The following is a 19781-nucleotide window of genomic DNA, read 5'->3' on the forward strand; positions in this document are numbered from 1 at the left end:
CCAGGGCGGATGATCCCTTCAGGACCAGGGGTGAGAGTGGCGATACTGGGAGGGTAGAAGGAGGATGGGCTTGAAAGGGGGAACCAATTACAAGGATCTACATGTGACCTCCTCCCTTGGAGACGGACAACAGAAAATGGGGTGAAGGGAAATGTCGGACAGGGAAAGATATGACAAAATAATAATTTATAAATTATCAAGGGCTCATGAGACAGAGGGGAACAGGGAGGGAGGGGAAAAATAGAGGACCTGATGCAAAGGGCTTAAGTGGAGAGCAAATGCTTTGAAAGTGATGAGGGCAAAGAATGTACAGCTGTGCTTTACACAATTGATGTATTTGTGATAAGAGTTGTATGAGTCCCTAATAAAATGTTTTTAAAAAAAAGAAAAGAAACCGAGTTCTGTAAGCTGTTTCCCAAATAAAAGATTTTGTAAAGTATATGTTCTAAAGGCTTAGAAAAAGATCACTTGTGATTTTCTTAAGACAATGGTTATAATTAGAGTATTTACTGATTTTTAAAAATATTTATGTATATGTCTAAAATTTTGATCTCCATTTGGCCAAAAGATTTATGTGAGCCCGTAGGATAGATGAAACTATGGTGAGATGATGGCACCTGAAGGTCATCTATTTATTTACTTATTTATTTTGAAAAATCATTTTATTGGGGGCTCATACAACTCTTATCACAATCCATACATATATCAATTGTATCAAGCACATTTGTACATTCGTTGCCCTCATCATTCTTAAAATACTTGCTCTCCACTTAAACCCTTGGTATCAGCTCCTCACTTTCCCCCCGCCCCACCCTTCTTGCTACCTGGGATCAACTTGATGACACCCGGTTTGGATTTTTGGTTTACTAGCTTGTGTTAGACTCATTTTTGGACAAATAACTTCATGAGCACTCATACGTATTCTATAGTTTTCATTATGAGATTGGTGTTAGTTTACGAACTATTGTTTAATTTTGTACTTTTGTGTATCTTTAAGCTTTTTTATGTTTTGCTTTTGTGAATTTCTTTTTAAAAGAAGGTATTTGGTGCAGACAAAAGAATATATTAAATGCACAATTAAGCTGCCAAGTGTAAGTTCTGAAATAGAATACTATAGTTAATAGCGACTGCCCGGACCAAAACTAGAGCCCTGCCAGGACTTGGTGTTGCCTGTTGAGCGGCTCCTTCCCGTGCCGCCCATTTGCAGGCTTCAGAAGTGACCACTGCCTTGACTTTCTGCCTTTCAACCCTCCCCTTCTAACGATAACAGTTGTATCTAATATGGATGTGTCCTTTAGCAATATATTGTTTACTTTTGTTTTATTTTATTTGATCTTCATCAATCCACCAACCTTTTAGTTAGCAACCCAGCACTTAATCCTGTGGACCACCCCGACCCCTAGCCCTCCATGTTATTTTAGTGAGGATCCGTTGAATTGGTTCCTGCTCATGGCGACTGCACAACAGAATGAGGCACTGCTGAGTCCTATGCCCTCCTCCCGATCATTGCTCTTTGGAGCCCAGTGTTGCAGCCACTGTATCAATCCACTTCATTGACAATTCTCCTCTTCTTTGTTGACCCTCCGCTTTACCAAGCCTGATGCCTTCTCTACAATATAGGTCCCCAAACTTACTTGGCCTACCATTCCCTTTTCAGGGAAAAAAAAAAAGATTTTTCAGTGGTCCCTAGCAACAAAAAACTTGTACTACAGCCCATAATCCAGGATAAAGTGTAGGTATCTGCTTTTTTACCCCTCCCCCATGCGAGGAGGTATCACCCTCCTTGGGAAACACTCTAGAGACTAGTCCCTCCTGGTGACACACCCAAAATATCTGAGACCATGTTTTGCTGTCCTTGCTTCTAAGGAATATTCTGACTGTATTTATTACAAGACAGATTAATGTGTTCTTTTTTTCTAGTATTTTCAACATTCCTTATCAATACCATAATTCAAATGCATCAACCTTTCTCCTCTCTTCATTTATTGTTCATCTTTTACATACCCATTCAACAACTGAAGACACCATGACTTGTGTCAGGGCTACCTTATACCTAAACGTGACATCTTTGCACTTAAACACTTAAATGGGTCTTTTGCATCTGTCCCATGCAGTGCACCATTTGGTTTCCTGACTGTTGCTTCCATGAGTGTTGATTGTGGATCCAAGTAAGATAAAATCCATACAACTTCAGTCTTACTTATCCCGATGTTGTCTACTGGTCCAGTGGTGCAGATTCCTGTTGTCTTTATATTAAGGTGTCATCCATCCTGAAGGCCATAATCTTTCATCTTCATCAGCAAGTGCGTCAAGTACTTTTTAATTTCAGCAAACAAGATTGTGTCATCTGCATACTGCAGGTTGTGAGTGAGCCTTCTCTCAACCCTGGTGTTGTGTTCTTCACGGAGTCTTTTCTCAGCGTGCAGATTAAACTGCTATAATGAAATGCACCCCGACATACGTCTTCTTTGTATTTTAAACCATTCAGTTTCTCTTGTTTTGTGCCGGTGTCTGCTTCCTGGTCTGTGTACAGATTCCATCGAAGCACAATGATGTGTTCTGTAATTTCCATTCTTCACAATGTTATCCGTAATTGGTTATGATCCACACAGTCAAATTCATTTGCCTGGTTGATAAAACACAAGGAAAGGTCTTACTGATATTCTCTGCTTTCCACCAAGATCCATCTGATGTCAGCAAGGGTGTCCTTCATGTTACATCCTCTTCTGACTTCGCCGTGAATCTTCCTACCAATGTGTTTATATAGGTCATTCATTTTGGCACTTACTGAGAACCTTAATGAGTACCAGCCCCAAAGTTGTTCTTAGGGGATTTTGTTTGTTTATTTCCATCTACACTTCCTCTCAGTAGACTAGGGGCTCATTGGGTATTTGCTGAACAAATTTGAGGGGGATCTTTTTCTCCTTTGATTTTTGCTCTTATAGTTCAGGATCTCCCAAAGTGGATGATCCCACCCCTGAGGGACCCTGGAATGATCTGGGTGGGGGCTGCTAAAGCAGATACCTCTATCCTGAATTATGGGCTGGAGTACAAAAAAATTTTAATTTTGAGGGAAGCATTGAATAATTTCTTTCTGAAAAGGGGATGATAGACCAAATAAGCTTGGAAACTTATGATCTAGTTAATATTGTTTTAAATTCTGCATGTTCTTTTGGGTGACTTTTGTGTTGAAATGGTAAATGTGGAGTCATTACATTGCTGTCCAGTACCTTTGCCAAATAGGTAGTGTAAGAATGGTCCAGATTGATTTTAATTAAATATTTATGACTCTGGAGCCCTTAATAATAAATTATAGGATATCTAGAATGTGTTTACTCTAGGCTGTTTAAATGTTTACCAGTGGACTTGTGGTCTGTGTTTGTAAAGAAATCCGATTAATTATTAGGATACCAAATGTTTTCTGCTGTACATAATTTGCTCTCAAAATTACATGTTGTAAAAACACATTAGAAATCTTTAAGTCAATATTGAACAAAGGCAAATATATGCATAGCCATTCCTCTTTTAATCATTAAATACATAACTAGCAATTTTTTGAATTTTCAATTAACTTAGAGTAATTACTTTTTACAGTTTTTATCAGTATAGATAAGTATATACTCACGTTTGAATATGTCTTTTATTCTTTAGATGGAAATTTAGGGACATTTCTGAATGAAGGAAAAAAGGTTACAGCTAGTAACTAACTTTTGTTATAAAACAAGAGAGGGAGATTCTTGGTAAATGCCTAGGTAGCATACGTTCTTTTTAAAAATTTTACTGATTTTAAAACCATTGGCCTGTTTTGAGCAAATCCCATGAAACATACAGACACACCGAATTGTCTTTGGACTGCCTAGGTAGATCCACTGAAATCACTAGTCATACGTGTACATCGGGAGAAAGACTCCAAGACATGCTGACTCCAAGTCAGTTCTGACTTGTGGTGACGGTATAGGACAGGGAAGGACTGCTTCTGGGGGTTAGTCTCTGAGACTGTCACTGTTTATGGCCTCGTGGTTAGCAGCTCAGTGTAACCACTGTGCCACCCAGGAGCCTATGTAGGTAGGAAGGAAGGGGGGGGGGTAAAACATAACCTCTCCGTTCTCTCTTTGCACGGCTGTTAATGGAGATACACATGGTGGATCGGCTCCACTAAGCTCCCAGAGGAAAGAATTGAACCTTCAATTGTCATAAAGTAAATATTAAGCAAATGAGTCAATGTTTCTAGTGTTGTATCAAAGTCTTGCGAGGAAGGTCAGTATCTTGCAAGGAAGGCAGCCTCTTTGCAGGGTTTGTAGTCAGTGGTGCTTCTTCAGCTAAGGGACACGCGAGTGCCTCATGGCTCTGGAACCACTGCCTTTATCACCTCAAGCTGAGAGGGATGACCTGTGGTCTGCTGCTGCTTCCAGTCTGTTTATCAGTAGGGGTCTCCTAAGGCTTGGTTTTACCCCTTAGGGAGGGAGTGTCACACCTGCCTGTGACTTACCAGCCCTCTTCTTGCTCCTAGGGCTGTCAGTTTATGCTTCTAGCACCTAAGTTATCGATATCGCTGAAATTTTTCAGAATTTGGCATTTCAGGTTTGCCTGGCTGACCTGTGTGTTAAAAGAACAGAAACACTTGAAGATTCTCTATGTTCCAGACCCGGGAGCTATGACTGTAAGGAGACCCGTATTCTCGTAGAACTTCCATTCTGGGGGCTGCAAATGAAGAGAGCCAGGACCATTTGTTGTTACCTCACTAAGTCTATATTGTGTGAGATGGTTTTAAGCCGCATGATGGAAAAATAAAGCCTGTGAGGGAGAACGAAGAATCACAGAAGGCGATGAGGGTGGTTCTCTGAGAAGACAACCTTCAATTCCTGTAGGGCACAAAGTCAGGCCATAACCCATGGTGATAGAGTTTTCCAGGCAGCGGGGAAAATCCTGTGCTGACCCCAGAGGCAGGACGGTGCCAGGACAAGTGAGGAGATGAGTGTGGCGTGTGGGAGCAAGGACAGTGGTAGGAGGCGAGACAAAGACGTCATTCTGGGCCAGACCAGGACCGGTTTGCAGGTTGTGGTGACTGAACGTTGGATAGAAGCCATGATGTTCGAACAGCCATAGATCTTGTAAGGTAATTTAAATATTAAGCGGAGAAAACACCACATGTTTCCTGGTGGCTTGTCCATGTCTGATGTTCTTCATTCTTTGCATAGTTCCAACTGGTATTTCCCTTTCGCTCTTCTGTTAGTGTCGAATGCTTTCGGCTTTTGTAGCTCTGAAAAGTAGATTTATTTCATCTGACTTTAAAGGAAATTTTGCTGGGTATAGAATTCTATGTTGACTTTTTTTCTTTTTCTCTTAAGAGTGTGCTTTAAGGATGTCGTTGCACTGCCTGCTCGGCGGCGATGACTGTTTCGTTCTAAGATTCCTTCTCTGGATGCATTGTGTCTTTCTTCCCTCTGACTACTTGTAAGGTTTCCCCTTAATCACTCATTTGAGCACTTTGAGTCGTAGGCGCCTCAGTAGAGTTTGTTTGCTTCATGTTTCTTGAGCTTTAGATTTGTCAAGCTTCTTGAATCATTGGTTTTCTAGTTTGCATAAAACTTGGGAACTTTCTGATCATTAATACTTTTTCAGTAAATTTTTATCTTCTCCTTCTCCTTCAAGGACTCTACTTACATGCGTAAGGACTGCTAGAAGTTATCGGACCGCTCTCTGGGGCCCTTATTAAATGTTTGTAATGTTTCCCCTCTGCTCATTTTAAATAGTTTTTGTCGATAGGCTTTTAGAAATCTTATTTATATTTATATTGAAATCTCATATAAATCTTATTGTCCACAAGGCTTAATTTGCTAATAGTCTCACCAATGTGTTTTCATCTCACACGTTGTACTTTTTATCTCTATGAGTTTATTTTTGGTTCTTCCATATGTTTCATGTCTCTACTGTTTGAAAGAAGAAGTATTTATTCTGCTAATTGTAATATCTGTGTTCATTCTGACCAATTCTCCTCCCTATTATGAAGCATGTCTTCCTGTTTCTTTGCATGCCTGGCCATCTTTGCTTGGGTGACCTTTACCTGGTTGCCTGGTGGGTAATTTATGCTCCTATAAGCTCCGTAAGGAGCTCTGGAGGCACCGTGGGTTATTGACTACAGGGTTACCAGTTCCAAATCAACCACTCTGAAATAGGAAGAGGAGGCTTTCTACTCCTATGAAGATTTACGATCTTGAAACTCCCGGGGGCAGTTCTACTCTCTCCCAGAGGGGCACTGCGAGTCACAACTGACTCGATGGCAGTGAGCTATAATTCTAGAATGTCACTAAATTACCCCGTTTGCCCAAACGTAAGACATCTCCCGAAAATAAGACCTACTTACAGTTTTGCCTCTCGCTGAAATATAAGGCATCCCCCCGAAAATAAGCCCCCCCAAGCTACCGTAACTCTGGACCCTGGACGGTAGCGGTGGGCACTGCCACGCAGCTCACTGTTGGCCGCAGCGCAGCTGGAGCCGACAGGCAGTGCGAGGTCTCTTTCAATAAAACAATAAACAATAAATGTGTACTGTGTTCTTCTGGAAAAATAAGACAGCCCCTGAAAATAAGACCTAGCACATCTTTGGGAGCAAAAATTTATATAAGACATTGTCTTATTTTCGGGGAAACAAGGTACTTGCAAAGAGTTTCATACTCTTGAGCGTTACTTTAATGCTTTATTGGTGTGCCTGGAGCCATGCTCAGTCTAATTTTTCCTTACTATGGAGGCAGAGCATTTTTGAGTACTCTACCCTGTGTCGCATGCATTAATAATTTTTCTGGTTTAGCTTCTGGGAGCAGGCGCTGGTCCTAGCTCTGCAGGAGTGCTGGAATGGGTCCTCTGATCTTTTCCGATGGCTCTTCCCCAGCTTGGATATAATTGTTTACACAAATGCTCTGGTCAGCTCTCTGCACACCCAGTGGAGGGAGCCCTCGCTGAGCAGAACTCCTCCCTGCTGCTCCCGGACTCTGCTCTGCACATGCTGCTTGCCTTGGACTAAGGTGGAAGTGCATCAAGTATTATGGGTTTTTTATTATTATCATTTAAAAAATAATATTGCCTTGTGTTTTGGTGAAAACTTACACAGTAGATTAGGTTCCCATTCCAATAGAAATTTGAACTTCTACTCAAATGGCTCCGTGACATTGGCTATTATTTTGTTTAGAAATTGCAATATAGACTTAGCTTCTTTCTTTGGGATATGAAACCATGGATTTTGTGATTTTTTTTTTAAAGGATCTTGGCAGAGTTTTGTGAAATTCTGAAGCTAAGTGAAGACTTGGGCATGTCTCTTTTGTAATCATCTACTTAAGGACATTAACTGACTCTTACAGGGACCTCTGCCACCCAGCCTTTTCTCTGGCCTGGGGCGATTGTTGAGAACACACATTTCTGAATCTCACTGTAGAAATTCTGGTTCAGATTTTAGACCTCCTTTGGAGGTGTCTGCTGTCAGAGCCCTGGCGGCGTGGAGTACACATTGAGCTGTGAACTTCATCAAGCTCGGTGGTTCAAACCCACTGGTGGCTCCCGAGGAGAAAGACGAGGCTGTCTGCTCTCCCATATGATTTAAAGTCTCGGAAACCCAGAGGGCAGTTCTCTCTCCTTAGGGTTGCTTGCCAAGGGGTGGAATCAACTCGATGGCAGTGACTTTAGTTTTCTTTTCGTGGAACATGTAGAAATCAAATGTCTTCTAGGAGTTTACCGGGAGAAGCAAAGAGCAATGGGCTCTCTGCTTTTATTTATTTAATTTTAAAAATTTAAACAGGATAAACAATAGAAATGAGGATCGTAGGGAAGCAAAGACAGTAAATGCAAGTTAGGGGGGAAAGAAATGGCTGGGAGGAGATGCACGGACAAGCAGAGAAGGGAAGAAAAGCTGGAAGAGTAGATTCCAAAGTGAATGAGACCTCGGGCTGCATTACGGTCTGCTATTGTGTGCTTCAGGGCCGGATAGAACCTGCATTTTGTATTCGAAATCTTCGTGGGCCGATTACCCGGACGTAGCGTCCTTTCCTGTGTCCCGGAGGATCTGTAATCCTTACTGCGGAGTGGCAGGAGTATTATAGAAGGTCAGGGCAATCAGACAATTAAATCCACCGAGCTCAGACACTGTCCATTGTAACACACCGGCGCCGTGTGTGCCCTCCAGGCAGAAAAAGTGCTGCTGATTCCCTACGACACAACACTTTTTATCACCCTGGTGGAAGCTGCATGCACATTTCACAGACGTGAAAACACAGAAGTGTCCGCTGTTCAGAAATGGGGGGTGTGCCTCTGGGAGGCTTGCCCTTCTCTCTTCCAGTGTGTCTGTGTCCTGGCCTTCCGTTCCAGGACAGTGCAGTCTTGCCTCCTGCATGAGGCTGTAGCTCTAGGGCATTTCACATTCACTGTGGGCCCGTTTCTTTTGTCACCTTCTATGTGTGACAGTTCTCCTTAATAACTTTCCAGACCCACGGAGGAGTTACGTGGCTCTGCTTGTTCGGCTTCGTCTGTTAACATGCTACCATCTGCACCCAGCAGTCGGCCTAAGCCTTCTTGCTCGTTCTTTGTACTCGACAGGAATTGTTTTGTGAAACCTTTTTTATTGTTCTTAACATTTCGCCAGCCTCCGCGCATTCTGGGCTCTTGCTTTTCTTACAGCTTCCCTTTGTGTCACCACGCTCTTTTGTATCATCCAGTGTCACATGCCTTTTTTCTCTTCTTTTTTCTTAAAGTTGCTTACAGTTCTGCGCTTCTCATAGCACGCCTCGCGCAGCCACATTGGATTTCCTACTTGTCGCTTTCTTTCTTACCAAACACACGTGTTCTTAGGTTGTCAGAATCTCACTTTCTAGAAACGATGCTTCTTTTTGAAAAAAACTTAACTCCTATCATAATGTCACTTTGGCTGGGCCATCATGCAACTAACTCTCTTCCCCCTGAACTTGGTTAAGATCATTGCCCTGGAATGCCCTTAGGCCCCGTAGTTCTGTAACTGTTCGGAACTCCCATGGGGGTGTGTCCATTGTCCCTCGTGGTTTTAGTGAGTATGCAGATGATTCCCTGTCAGGTGTCCCTTTGGATCCGTTTCTGTCGCTTGTTGTTTTTGCTGTTCCTACTTGAGGTTGGATATAGCCTCGTGTGCTTGCTTATCCTTGATTAAGTGCTCGGCAGTATATTCGAAAAGCTGTTGATTCAACTCATTTGAAGCCAGAGATGATGTTTTCTCCTTTCAGAGATGATTTGCATGTGCAGCGTCGACGCTCCTTAGGGCACTGAGTTTCCTGGCTCATCATTACACTATTTTTCATGACAGTTCCAGGGCCATCAACAAGACAGGAAGCGTGCCAGGGCAGGTCTGTTGCATGGGCGCGGTACTCAAGGTTTTTAAGGTCCCAGCCCAAAGCACCAGGGTCCTCCTACGTTGTCAGCCCCGGCACCCCGTGTTCTCCCTTCGCTCTGTGAGACTGTCAGGCACACGTGCTATGCAAATGCTCCCACACAGTGAACCCTGGGTTCAAACTCACTTCTCTGGCATTTTGCATTAATATCTACAAAAGCATTTCAGGGGAAAGTGCTTAACAGTATTATATGAATAGAGATCTGTAATTAGAGGGGAGTGTGGTGGAAAGTACCACCATTCCCAGATCATTTTTGCAAATTCGTTCTATTTAATCTTCAAAGAAGAGTTAGTTTTTCAAATTATGGACGATCAACAAAGAAGGGAGCTCTCCGGTTCATGTTACGCAGCCCGATAGAGTGGACTTGGACCTAGCAAAGTTGTGCAGGCTCACACACATGCGCATGTTAAAATTATAAATAACAGTCTGGCAAAAGTCAAATCCAGCAGTGTAGTTTTTGAAAAAATTATATGTTGATCAGGAAGAGTTATCCCAGGCATATAGGACTGTCTCAGTACAATGAAACCTGCACATAATTCATTATGTCAACAAATTAAAGGAAAATGATCGTTATGCCAATCGGTTTTGTTTTCTTTTTTTAAAAGAGAGAAAGAAAGGAAAAGCATTTGAGGAAAACCCAGCAGCCTCACGCACAAGGGGCGTGCTGCGTAAGGTGACAAGGAGATTCACGCCCGGCTAAGGCTCCCCTCTCATTCCCTGCGAGGGAGGGGGAATACCTGATACTAGCTACTGAAATTTAAAACCGCATATATCCTTTGACTATGTGCTCCCACATCTGGGACTAATCCATATATATATATATAAATATATATATATATATAATGGAAGGGTGTTTATTTCATAATTCGTAATCATTAAAAACTGGAAATAGCATGAGTGATTGTTGACCCCTGGAAGAGTGATTGAATAAACGATGCTCCATCCAAACTAGGGAATATTGTTGATTGCAGTACTATGGGCTGCAACTGTTGACTAGGAGAAGGAGCCTAGTGGCACTGTCCGGTAAGTGTTGGCTTGCTTAGCCACAGGTTGGCAGTTCAAACCCTCTGACCACTTCGCAGGTCCTGTAAAGATGTCTGTTTCTGGTGGCTGTGAGTCGGGGTTGCCTCAGTGGCAGCAGGTTTGGTGTTGGACGTTCTGGCCCGTGCTGCTATTGCTAAAGTGATTGGGCTGCAGGGCGACGCAGTGCAGATTGTTGTGCATAACAGTCTCCTTTTGTGAAAAGAAGGGAAGCCTGCCCATGCTAAGGCAGTGAGCAGTGTGTGAGGAATCGGGTGAAGAGAGAAGATGGGATTTTTAAGCGGAGAACCTGTTGACATTTTCCTTCCTATTTTCCGTAATACTTCATTTATTATAGAGTGTTTGTTACCCTCATAATAGTTACATTTCCCGAGGGAAACTATTCAAGGTATAAGGGTGTGAGTTATAAGAAAGAGAGGTTTGGCAACAGACATGAAAAGCATTTTACGCACCTTTTATTGCTGCAACATTTGTAAACATTTCCCTTTACAATCAGTATCAAATTGCCTCTGAAAAGAAAGACCTTGTATACTGAGAGATAAAGGGCATTAAACTTTCTTTTCTTTTCTTTTTTTAAGCAACTCCGCTCCAATATCCGAGAAATGGAGACGCTTTGTTTGAAAGTCCGAAAGGACGACCTAGCGCTTCTGAAGAGAATGATCGATCCCGTCAAAGAGGAAGCATCGGCAGCAATAGTGGAATTTCTGCAGCTCCATTTGGAATCCGTCGAAAACCTGAAGAAGCAGTTTCACAGGGAGGACGCCTCGTTACAGCCTTCCTTGACCAGATCCATGACTGGGGTGGGTATGTATTATGCCAAGTCTGACTCTCCCTTGGTTTTCTTCTCTTGATTTCTGTCATGGCTGTTGGGAGGATACAGACGGCACCTAGGCCAATTGAACAATGTCTGCATGTCTGTCTTCGATAACACCGATCACATTGCTCAAGCGATGCCGTCATTGTGCCCCCAACATGCATTCTCTGTGCTTCAAGTGTGCGGATCATTCCAGCTGCTCTTCCTTCAGAGGACAGTGCTCAAGGCAGACATTCTTTACGAGGGAAGCTAAAGCACTGCTTGGTTGTAGGTAGCTTTCAGTGGATCATTTTGATTTACGATTTAAAGATGCTCTCAGGGAAATTGTTTCAGGGGTTTATGGAGCCGGGCTCTGTGGCCCCAGAAAGTCTGGGCTCCGTGGAAAACTGACATTTTGTTCCGTGTTTGCTCCCTTCGGGTCGGGATTCTTAGGTAGGATCCTTGGTCAAAACATTCTGTAATAGTAGCTGGACACCACCCAGTTCTTCTGGCCTCATGGCAAAGGAGGCAGTTAGCCATCTACTCCACTTCTTCCTCAGAATCCTGATTCTCCTCTTTCCTCTGTGGAGCCAGGCAACTAGAGAACAATTGGACCTTGGATGACTGCCCGCAAGCTTTTAAGACCACAGGCCCTGTGAAGTGGACTGGACTCCGGGACAGAAGCACTGGTTCATAGTAGTACCATCAGTTATAGCTCATCCTCTGGGTAGAGAGAGCGCAGATTATCTGTGGCACTCCAGGGATCAGGTGCTATTCCAATTCCAATTGGCTGGATCTGTGGACTTGTACTATACATGTGTCTAGAAATTCCTTCTCAGAAAATTTTGCAGAATAACATTTTGATGACGATACTGCATAAAGTGGAACTTTAGGACCTCAAGTCCCTATTAGCCTCTGCAATACAAAGAAATGTAACATGATTTCTTAGGGGGAATTTCATTCTTGTCTGAAGGCGATTCCTCACCCGACCGTTCTGTGTCTGTGGGGGCACGCTTCTTTCCCAGACGTTCTGGTTTGCTCAGCAGCGAATAGATACCGGGATACCGGTAAGTGACCTGCACGGGCTGCATTGGGGTCTTGCTGTCGGAGCCCTGTGAAAGTCGACACTGTGTTCTCCTAAAAATACAAAAGCTACTGCGGGTTGTAGGACAGTAGCATCTTTCTGAGGAAGTCCACTGTGGCGTTGCTGAGCTGTGGCTCTGTGTTGGTCTCAGAAGTATTGGATGCATAACTTCTCAGGCGTGCCTGATTGCGCTGTCTACTACAAAGCTTGAAGCCAACATTTTTTAACCCACCACAAGCCATTTTTTAAAAACTGCTCTGACCTTATGTTATAATTGATATTCTCATTTCCCCTTTTTCTGTTAGTGTTTCTCTTTCATTTTTGACTAATACATGTTATGCATCCTTCTAAATTGTCTTAAATCCCAGAGTGTAAATAAAGTACCAATTAGAACCGAATCTGAGGGACACTACACCTGCCGATTTTTCTGTGTTCGCTTACCCAGGAATCCCTGCGCCTCCTTCTAGCTCCGGAGCCAGATTATTCTTAATTGTCTCTTTCCAGGGCTCGTTACCCAGCGCCCAACAGTGAAGTCACAAAGGATAGTGGCGGAAGCATGCCGGCCATCATGCCGAGCTTCCAACGCAGCCTGCGTTTCCTGCATCCTTGGCCTCTAGCTGCATGTTGCTGGTGCTCTGACTCTCAGTGAGCCTGTAAATAACAGGGAAGAAGTGCCCTGCCCTCGCGCTCCCGTCGCTGCCCTGGTTGAGGCCATTGCTGCAGCCCCTGTGCCTGAGCAGACTATTATTGCATAAACGTAAGGGACTCAACACTTGGCAATGAGTGTTGGGGAAATGCCGTTTGGGTCTGTAGTGCGTGTTTTCGTTATTCTGTTTGTCCGTGGTCGGTCCTCACTTACTGATGCTACGGCATGCTGTTTGGATCTCTGAAGGAAACCGCCCGTGAGGTGCATGTGCAAAGACACTTTTAGTTCCCTGTGACGCAGGGGCCGTCTTTCCCACCCAGACACTGTGACAGTGGTGAGAGCGGCAGTAACGGGGGCCACGGGGGAATTTCTGTAAAGAGAGACTGGCATCAATCTCCGTTGCTATTGAGCTTTGAATTCTCCATTCTCACAATTCCCTGGCAAACACAAACATGGATGTCTCTCCGAGAGGTTCTTCGTGATATGATAGTATTGGAATACTTACTGCTTCTGTTTGCATTTTGTGATTACATTGTTTGTGTTTCCACCAGTAGAATTGTTTGGGCTCAACAATCTTGGGTTTATATATCATCAGAGGAATTGGGCGATTATTTAAAAAAAAGCAGTTTACCCAGTTTGCCAGCAATTAACTTCCTTGTAGGAAGCTGACTGGCGTTAAAAACAAACAAAACAAAAACCCAGGGCAGACTTTGAGGACGCAGTGGGTCGAGAGACCGGCGCTGAGCCAGAGCCTGAAGGAGAAGAGACGGCGGATGGAAGTCACCTCGCGACACTGAGCGACAGACCTGGTTCCTTGTCCCTGGAGAAAACCAAAATCCAGCCTTCGGCACGAGGCCTGATCTGATTGGGCTCCTCGTATCCCTCAGACGGTGTGCGAGGGAGTCTCAGGTGCTGCGTGATCTGCTGCTCAGCTTGAGCTTTCCTGTGCGTCACGTCCACTGCCAACGGGGAGCCGGACTGGGAGAATCTCCACGAGGCCGGGGAAACCCAGAAGCATTGTTCACAAATGAGCCAGGCGCGTCACGAACAGAAATGACTAAAGGCTGTAATACTTCGGTAGTGGGGTAGTGTGGGCCCCAGTGGGGTTGGTCTTCGAGCTGCTCTCTGGCTTTCCCACGCTCGCTTCAGAGGCTCACTGGAGCAGGGCCGGCCTCGCCAGGAGAATGCGCGTCCTTCGGATAGATAGACGTACGGGCCTTCCAAGGCTGCCTCTCAAGAGCCCATCCAGAGCTGCGGAAGCTGGTCGGGAACATCCCAGAGGAGTCAGGAGCTCTGCGCTCAGTTTCCCAGAGTAAGCCCGACCTGCAAGAGACGTTTCTCACTTGCACGTAGCAATGGCCAGGAGAAGAGGAGGGTTTGCATTCCCTGGAGAAGCTGAGAGGCAACCGGGGGGTGGGGGGGTGGGGGTGGGGGGGGGGCGGGAGGCGGGAGATGGCGTGTCTTTTGTCCCCAGTCCGAGAGCTGCTAGAACTAGAACGAATCTTCTCCGCCCATCCCATTGGGCTTCATGGAGAAGCGCCCTCCTGCCCCGCGGGGGCTCTGCTCTCATCTCTCGCACATCGCTTCCCTGCGCGGAGGGACGAGCAGCCGTGAGGCGATTTGTGTTTAGAGAGGGCAGCCGTACCTTTCTCGTCTTTGTCTTTCCCCACGCCCCGTCCGCACACGCTTTGCCAGCGCAATAGGAACAGAATCTTATTACATTTTAAGCAAATATTCACAAAAGAAAAGAATCCAATCTTGAAACTGCTGGGAACTCGGGCCAGCATATTGAATTTGATGAAGTGTTAGATTGTGTCACAGGCATAGATGCCTACAGACGGTTTTCTGAAGCTCGTAAATGGTTTCTGTAGTCTCTTCTTCAGAAGCCAGCTTTTCTGTTGGTCTTAGTTTTCTCTGAAGTTTTCCTTTTCAGCTAGTTACACCGTGGCTTAGAAGGCATTTTATTTTGATAGATGTATGTAGATGATCAGTAAATGAGTTTCAGTTTATTTTGAAAAGCTATCAGAATGTGAAAAATTCGACGAAGGCTCTTACATTAACTTAGATTTACAAGGAACTGTTCCCTGGTGTAATAAAGTCGCTGGAAATGGCTTGCATGTTATGTTGGAATTCTTGGTAGAATCATTTCTCCTCCTGAAGTACGGACGAAGAAGGAGACTGCTTGGCGATCCAGAAAAAACCTGCTGCCCGCGGTACTAAACTTATGTCTCCTTTGAACTAACCACATCTTCACGGTCTTTGGAGTTTAGAGCCACTAGTGAGGTCGTAAGACAGATTCCGAAATCTGAAAAGTAGCGGCGAGTGATGCCGCCTCTGCCCGTCCCCTGGCACTTGGCCGGGATGGGGCTCTGACGTTGGTAAGTTAGGTGACACAGAGGCAGCTGAGGCTTCTGTGGACCAGCTCAGCGTCCCCAGCCTGCTCGTCATCTGTCTCAGCGAGTCACCCCACCGAAGCGGGTCAGGGTGACATGAAAGGCCAGCCCCAAGGGGCTGGTTTCGCAGGCGCGGAAGGGCCCCTGTCGTAGAGACTGGTCCCGCCTGGCGTTGAGTGCAGAGAGGGAGCCGGCACCAGCGTCTCCCCGGACTAGAACAGACTTCTTTGTTCTCCTGGGCCTCTGAACGAGGATGCATACGCAGTGTGGTTTCCAGTGAGACGTAAATGACAGCGTCCCCGATTGTTTACTGACGGCAGTCTTTCATGTTGGTTAAAAATGTCAAGCACTTCCCACCCCGTTTTCCTCAGGGAAGAACCTGCGGGCACATGGCCGCTCGCTCGTGCTGCTCTGTAACTTGGCCTGCTTTGTGCTGATCCTCACTGTTGGGACGGCCCAGGCTTCCGGCCCCAAGAACGCTGTAGCGGAGACACGGTGTTCATCGAGCACTGCCTTGACCGTGGTCTGTGGCAGGGTGAAGGTGTTGTCACTGTCGTCCTCATGTGATGATGACATACACCTTCCCACGGAAGTCGGAAAGGTCAGGGTCATTGACTTGTCCGGGTGGACGTGAAAATGAAGTGTCTGTCGGTGACGACTTAGAGCGCGTGGCGGTCCACTGAGGGGCAGCCAGGGCTTCTGAAATATTGAATACGTGCACCTGGGACTTCAGCCAGAGCTCTGATCTTGCTGCCCCTCTAAGAAAATGAAATCTGTTCTGAGAAATGAAGAATTAAACTCTAAAGAACACCGTCCGTCTTGATAAGGCAACAGATTCTTGTCAGTTAACAAATGGAGTCTCTTGCCCTTCCAAAGCATTTCCACAAACTCTGGAGGTAAAACAGTTACGCGGTTTTACAAAAAGCCATTCACCTGCAGGCTGGACGAAAACAAAGTCGGGAGAAGGGAGCTCGGGCCGATAGGGACGTACTTTGAGGAGGAGAGGAATGTCACATGTCATCATGTTGGTTCTTTTTCAGCAGCTCTGCTGTCCGCCAGGTAGAGGCCACGTCCTCTTAACTGGCTTACGGGACCCCTGGGGCAACAGTCGTGTCTGACTTTGCCAACTCTGTCTTTCCTGTGTGCTGTGGCAGCACCACCTGCGTTAGCTGGTTTTCATGTTCACCTGCCGTGAGGTCCTGGCTCATGTTAGTCTCTCCACTTAGAACATCCATCTCTCTTCACTGCCTGGTTCCATCGCCCCGTCTGGGCGTCTCCCCATCCTGCACTGTCTCACCACGCTCGGTCAGGTGCTACCCCTACCTGGGGACAGCCACACAGATAGTATAGCTTGTTGTCTCTCTAGCTATCAGTGTCCCCTCCTGGTGTTGTCTTTGGGTAGAGCTCACGCTTCTAGACTCTGTTTCTCAAGGACAAATAGTGTCTGCCCAGCCTGGTACCTCACACCACGCCTAGTGAGTACGTCGAAAGTGTCGACGTGATTGGAGTTTTGAGCTTGAAGGGAGAGGGGAAGGAAAGTGGCTCTCTCAGGGCTCTTCTTCCCGTCCAGAGATGGTCACCCTGATTTCGCACTGGGCACACTGTGGCCAAGCCCCCCCGCCCCCCCCCCCCACTGCCTTCTCCCTCTCTGAGGGCCTCACCCTCAGCGCCCTCCATCCCAACCCATCTTCCCACTGCAGCTGGTGCTGCTTTCTAGATGCAAGATCCGCTCGTAGCTCCCAGAGTATGTCTTCGTTCTTCACCAAACAATAGTCTTCCCAGGCGTCTTCAGCTCCTTCTACCAGTTCCTTGTGTAGCTCGTGAGGACACATCGGTTCCAACGCCACGACGAATGGCAGGGTCGATTGCCAGCCGGAGCTTCGGGTAGTGCTGCGTCCTAGTCTGTGCTTCAGCTCTGCGGACTCCTCCCCGTTCCGCGGCCCGTGACACGTTGCCGGGCTCACTTCTGGGCTGGGCTCTTCCCCCTACGCCCTAGCTCCTGTTTCATTTCTGCTCATCCCCAGGCTTCAGCTTCAGACGCTTCCCGGCTACTCTGCCCCCACAAACCATACTTACCATGGTCTAATTCTCATCAGGCTGTACTGAACGTTAAACGGGTCTCTGAGATGCCTGTTTATAACAGAAGCAGCTGTAGTTAGCTGCTGAGCGCTTGTGGGGTATGGCTGCCAGGTCTGCACAAAGTGCTTTCCATGCGCCATCCCACTGGAGCCTCTGGAAAACTCGGTGCAGTAAACACCAGTGTGCCTTAGAAATGAGGGGACATTCGGTGAAAGATATATGTACCCAAATCAGAGAGCAGGAAACAGCCGAGCCGCAGTTCTCATGCAGGTCTTCCTGACAAAATCGATGCTCCGGTGCCTCATTGAACTGCTTTTAGGGGTTACCATTGTATCCTCCGCATCTGATCGGCTTATTGCTTACTGATGGACATCTACTATCAGTTGGATGAATGCAGGACTAGGAGAGCCAGGACAAAGAAATGAGGAAGGCGTGAAAGTGGAATTTGGCATATCAATAAGGTCGTTGTCTTAGTGCGTATTGAAATCATCCTAGTTGCTTGTTGACGTTTTAAATTCAGAAAAGAAGCAGAGCAGCAGTGGAGACATGGGCCAGAAGAAGGGATCTAAGAACAAGAAGGGAGACAATATGAACAAGAAGATACATAAGTGTTCATTTGGTGACACTTTTTTCTTTTTGTGGTCACCAGTATGACTGAATTGTATTGATCAAAAGACATCACCTCCCCACTTTTAACATCTTGTGAATTTAATAGAGAACAGATTAAGGTTTTATCAATGAAAAGTGCTCAGCCTTTGTTTATGGGATGCCTCCTCCTGGAACATTAGCTTAGATCGGATATTTTCCCCTCTGGTGCTGCTTCTGCACGTAACCCTGATGATTCCGATTAGGTAGCATTTGGGGCCATTTTTTAAGACGACTTCGTAAAATAGTTTTTAAAATATTTGTGGCATAACCTGGGGGACACGCTTAGTTCTATTTTTACAGAATAATCAATCCACTTTCAGCCTGAATTCTGTTAGTAAGCATTTTACGTGGAAATTGTTTTATGGAATCGATTCATGCTCTCTGCTGTCTAACAAAGCAACTCCACTCCCCACACGGGGCTGTGTGCCTCCAGGAACGTTCCACAGCGCCGAGGCTGCCGCTGCCCCTCCGAGTCTGACTCAGACATACGCGCTGCCTGAAATCCCTCGAGATCAAAATGCCGCTGAATCATGGGAAACCTTAGAAGCGGTATGTTACAAACGAGTTTCTTCTTGGTAGCTGTGAGGCTTCAAAGTCAGTAATTTCCTTTTTCTCTCTCTCTCTTTAAGGACTTGGTTCAACTTAGCCAAATGGTCACTGAATTCTCCCTACTAGTGAACGTGAGTATGGGGGCGAGGAGCTGGGACCGTAGGAAGTCTTTTTACCCATCACTGGGCTTTTATTCTTAAAGACTACCGTTGAGCCACAGACCCCTTCCAGAATCAAGTCAGTAAACGTGCTGAGCGTCTGTGGGGTGATTCGGGGCCCTGTGTGAGATGTGTGGTTTTGAGGGGCTGCTGAAGTGTGGGGGAAGGAATGAAGCCTGCTCTCTGCCTTCCGGGGAGCTTGTGGGGACACAGGCGTGGCCCTCAGCAACGGACATCTCAAACGTGATGGTTAGATGCAAACACTAAATTGCAAAGAGAAGGACTATGGACGCCAAGGGAGCCCTGGAATACAAGGGAGGGAACCCGGCTTGTCAGGTGAACGGCTCACATTGGTTCACATGGGTATTTAGCACCGCATGAGCCTTGGCAGTGAGTAAAGCGGCCACAGGTGGTGTGGGTGGGGAGGGGTACATTTCAGAGCGATGTACAAAGACAGGGAGCAGAGGAGCATACGGCCGTTAGGGCAGGCCAGCACTCCAGTGTAAGCGGGGCCTGAGCGCCGTGGACGAGCAAAGAGGGGGGCGGAGTGGGCTGTCCCTGGAAGCCATGGTGAAGAAGTCGACCTGTTTTGTAAGTATCAGAGAACCAACATAGATTTCTGAGCAGCTCACCCCTCCATGGAGACCCTCCAGAGCAGTGGTTCTCAATCTGTGGGTCGAGACCCCGTTGGGGGTCGCCTGGGGAAGGTGGAAGAGTCAGAAAGAAGGCTTTTCTTCTGCATGCTCAGGTAACCAGTGATCTGCTAGCAGGTTTAGAGACCACAACGTAGAGGGTTTTTTCCCTCAATGCATTTTCCCTTCCTAGAAATTCTGGGAAGGTAACATGTGTGTATGTATGTATGTGTGTGTGTATGTGATAGAGGACAGGGTATTCATAAATGCGAGAGAGCCTAGACCTTTGTCCAGGTTTTTGTTTTTAGAATTGTTGTCTCTGAGCCATCATTTCCTTGAATGCTGACTTTAAAT

General features: G+C 46.0%; 1 protein-coding gene across 2 annotated transcripts in view; it reads left to right on the top strand.

The window, feature by feature from the left end:
- The window catches only part of STX17 (syntaxin 17), a 58989-nt gene that overhangs the window by 27568 nt on the left and 11640 nt on the right, over positions 1 to 19781 (top strand). For both annotated transcript variants that reach the window (XM_075560219.1, XM_075560220.1), the window contains exons 4-6: positions 11024 to 11249; positions 18522 to 18637; positions 18718 to 18768. In XM_075560219.1, coding sequence (XP_075416334.1) covers positions 11024 to 11249; positions 18522 to 18637; positions 18718 to 18768 — 393 coding nt within the window. The remainder of the gene's footprint in view (positions 1 to 11023; positions 11250 to 18521; positions 18638 to 18717; positions 18769 to 19781) is intronic.

Source organism: Tenrec ecaudatus, chromosome 10, assembly GCF_050624435.1.
Source record: "Tenrec ecaudatus isolate mTenEca1 chromosome 10, mTenEca1.hap1, whole genome shotgun sequence".
Taxonomy (NCBI): domain Eukaryota; kingdom Metazoa; phylum Chordata; class Mammalia; order Afrosoricida; family Tenrecidae; genus Tenrec; species Tenrec ecaudatus.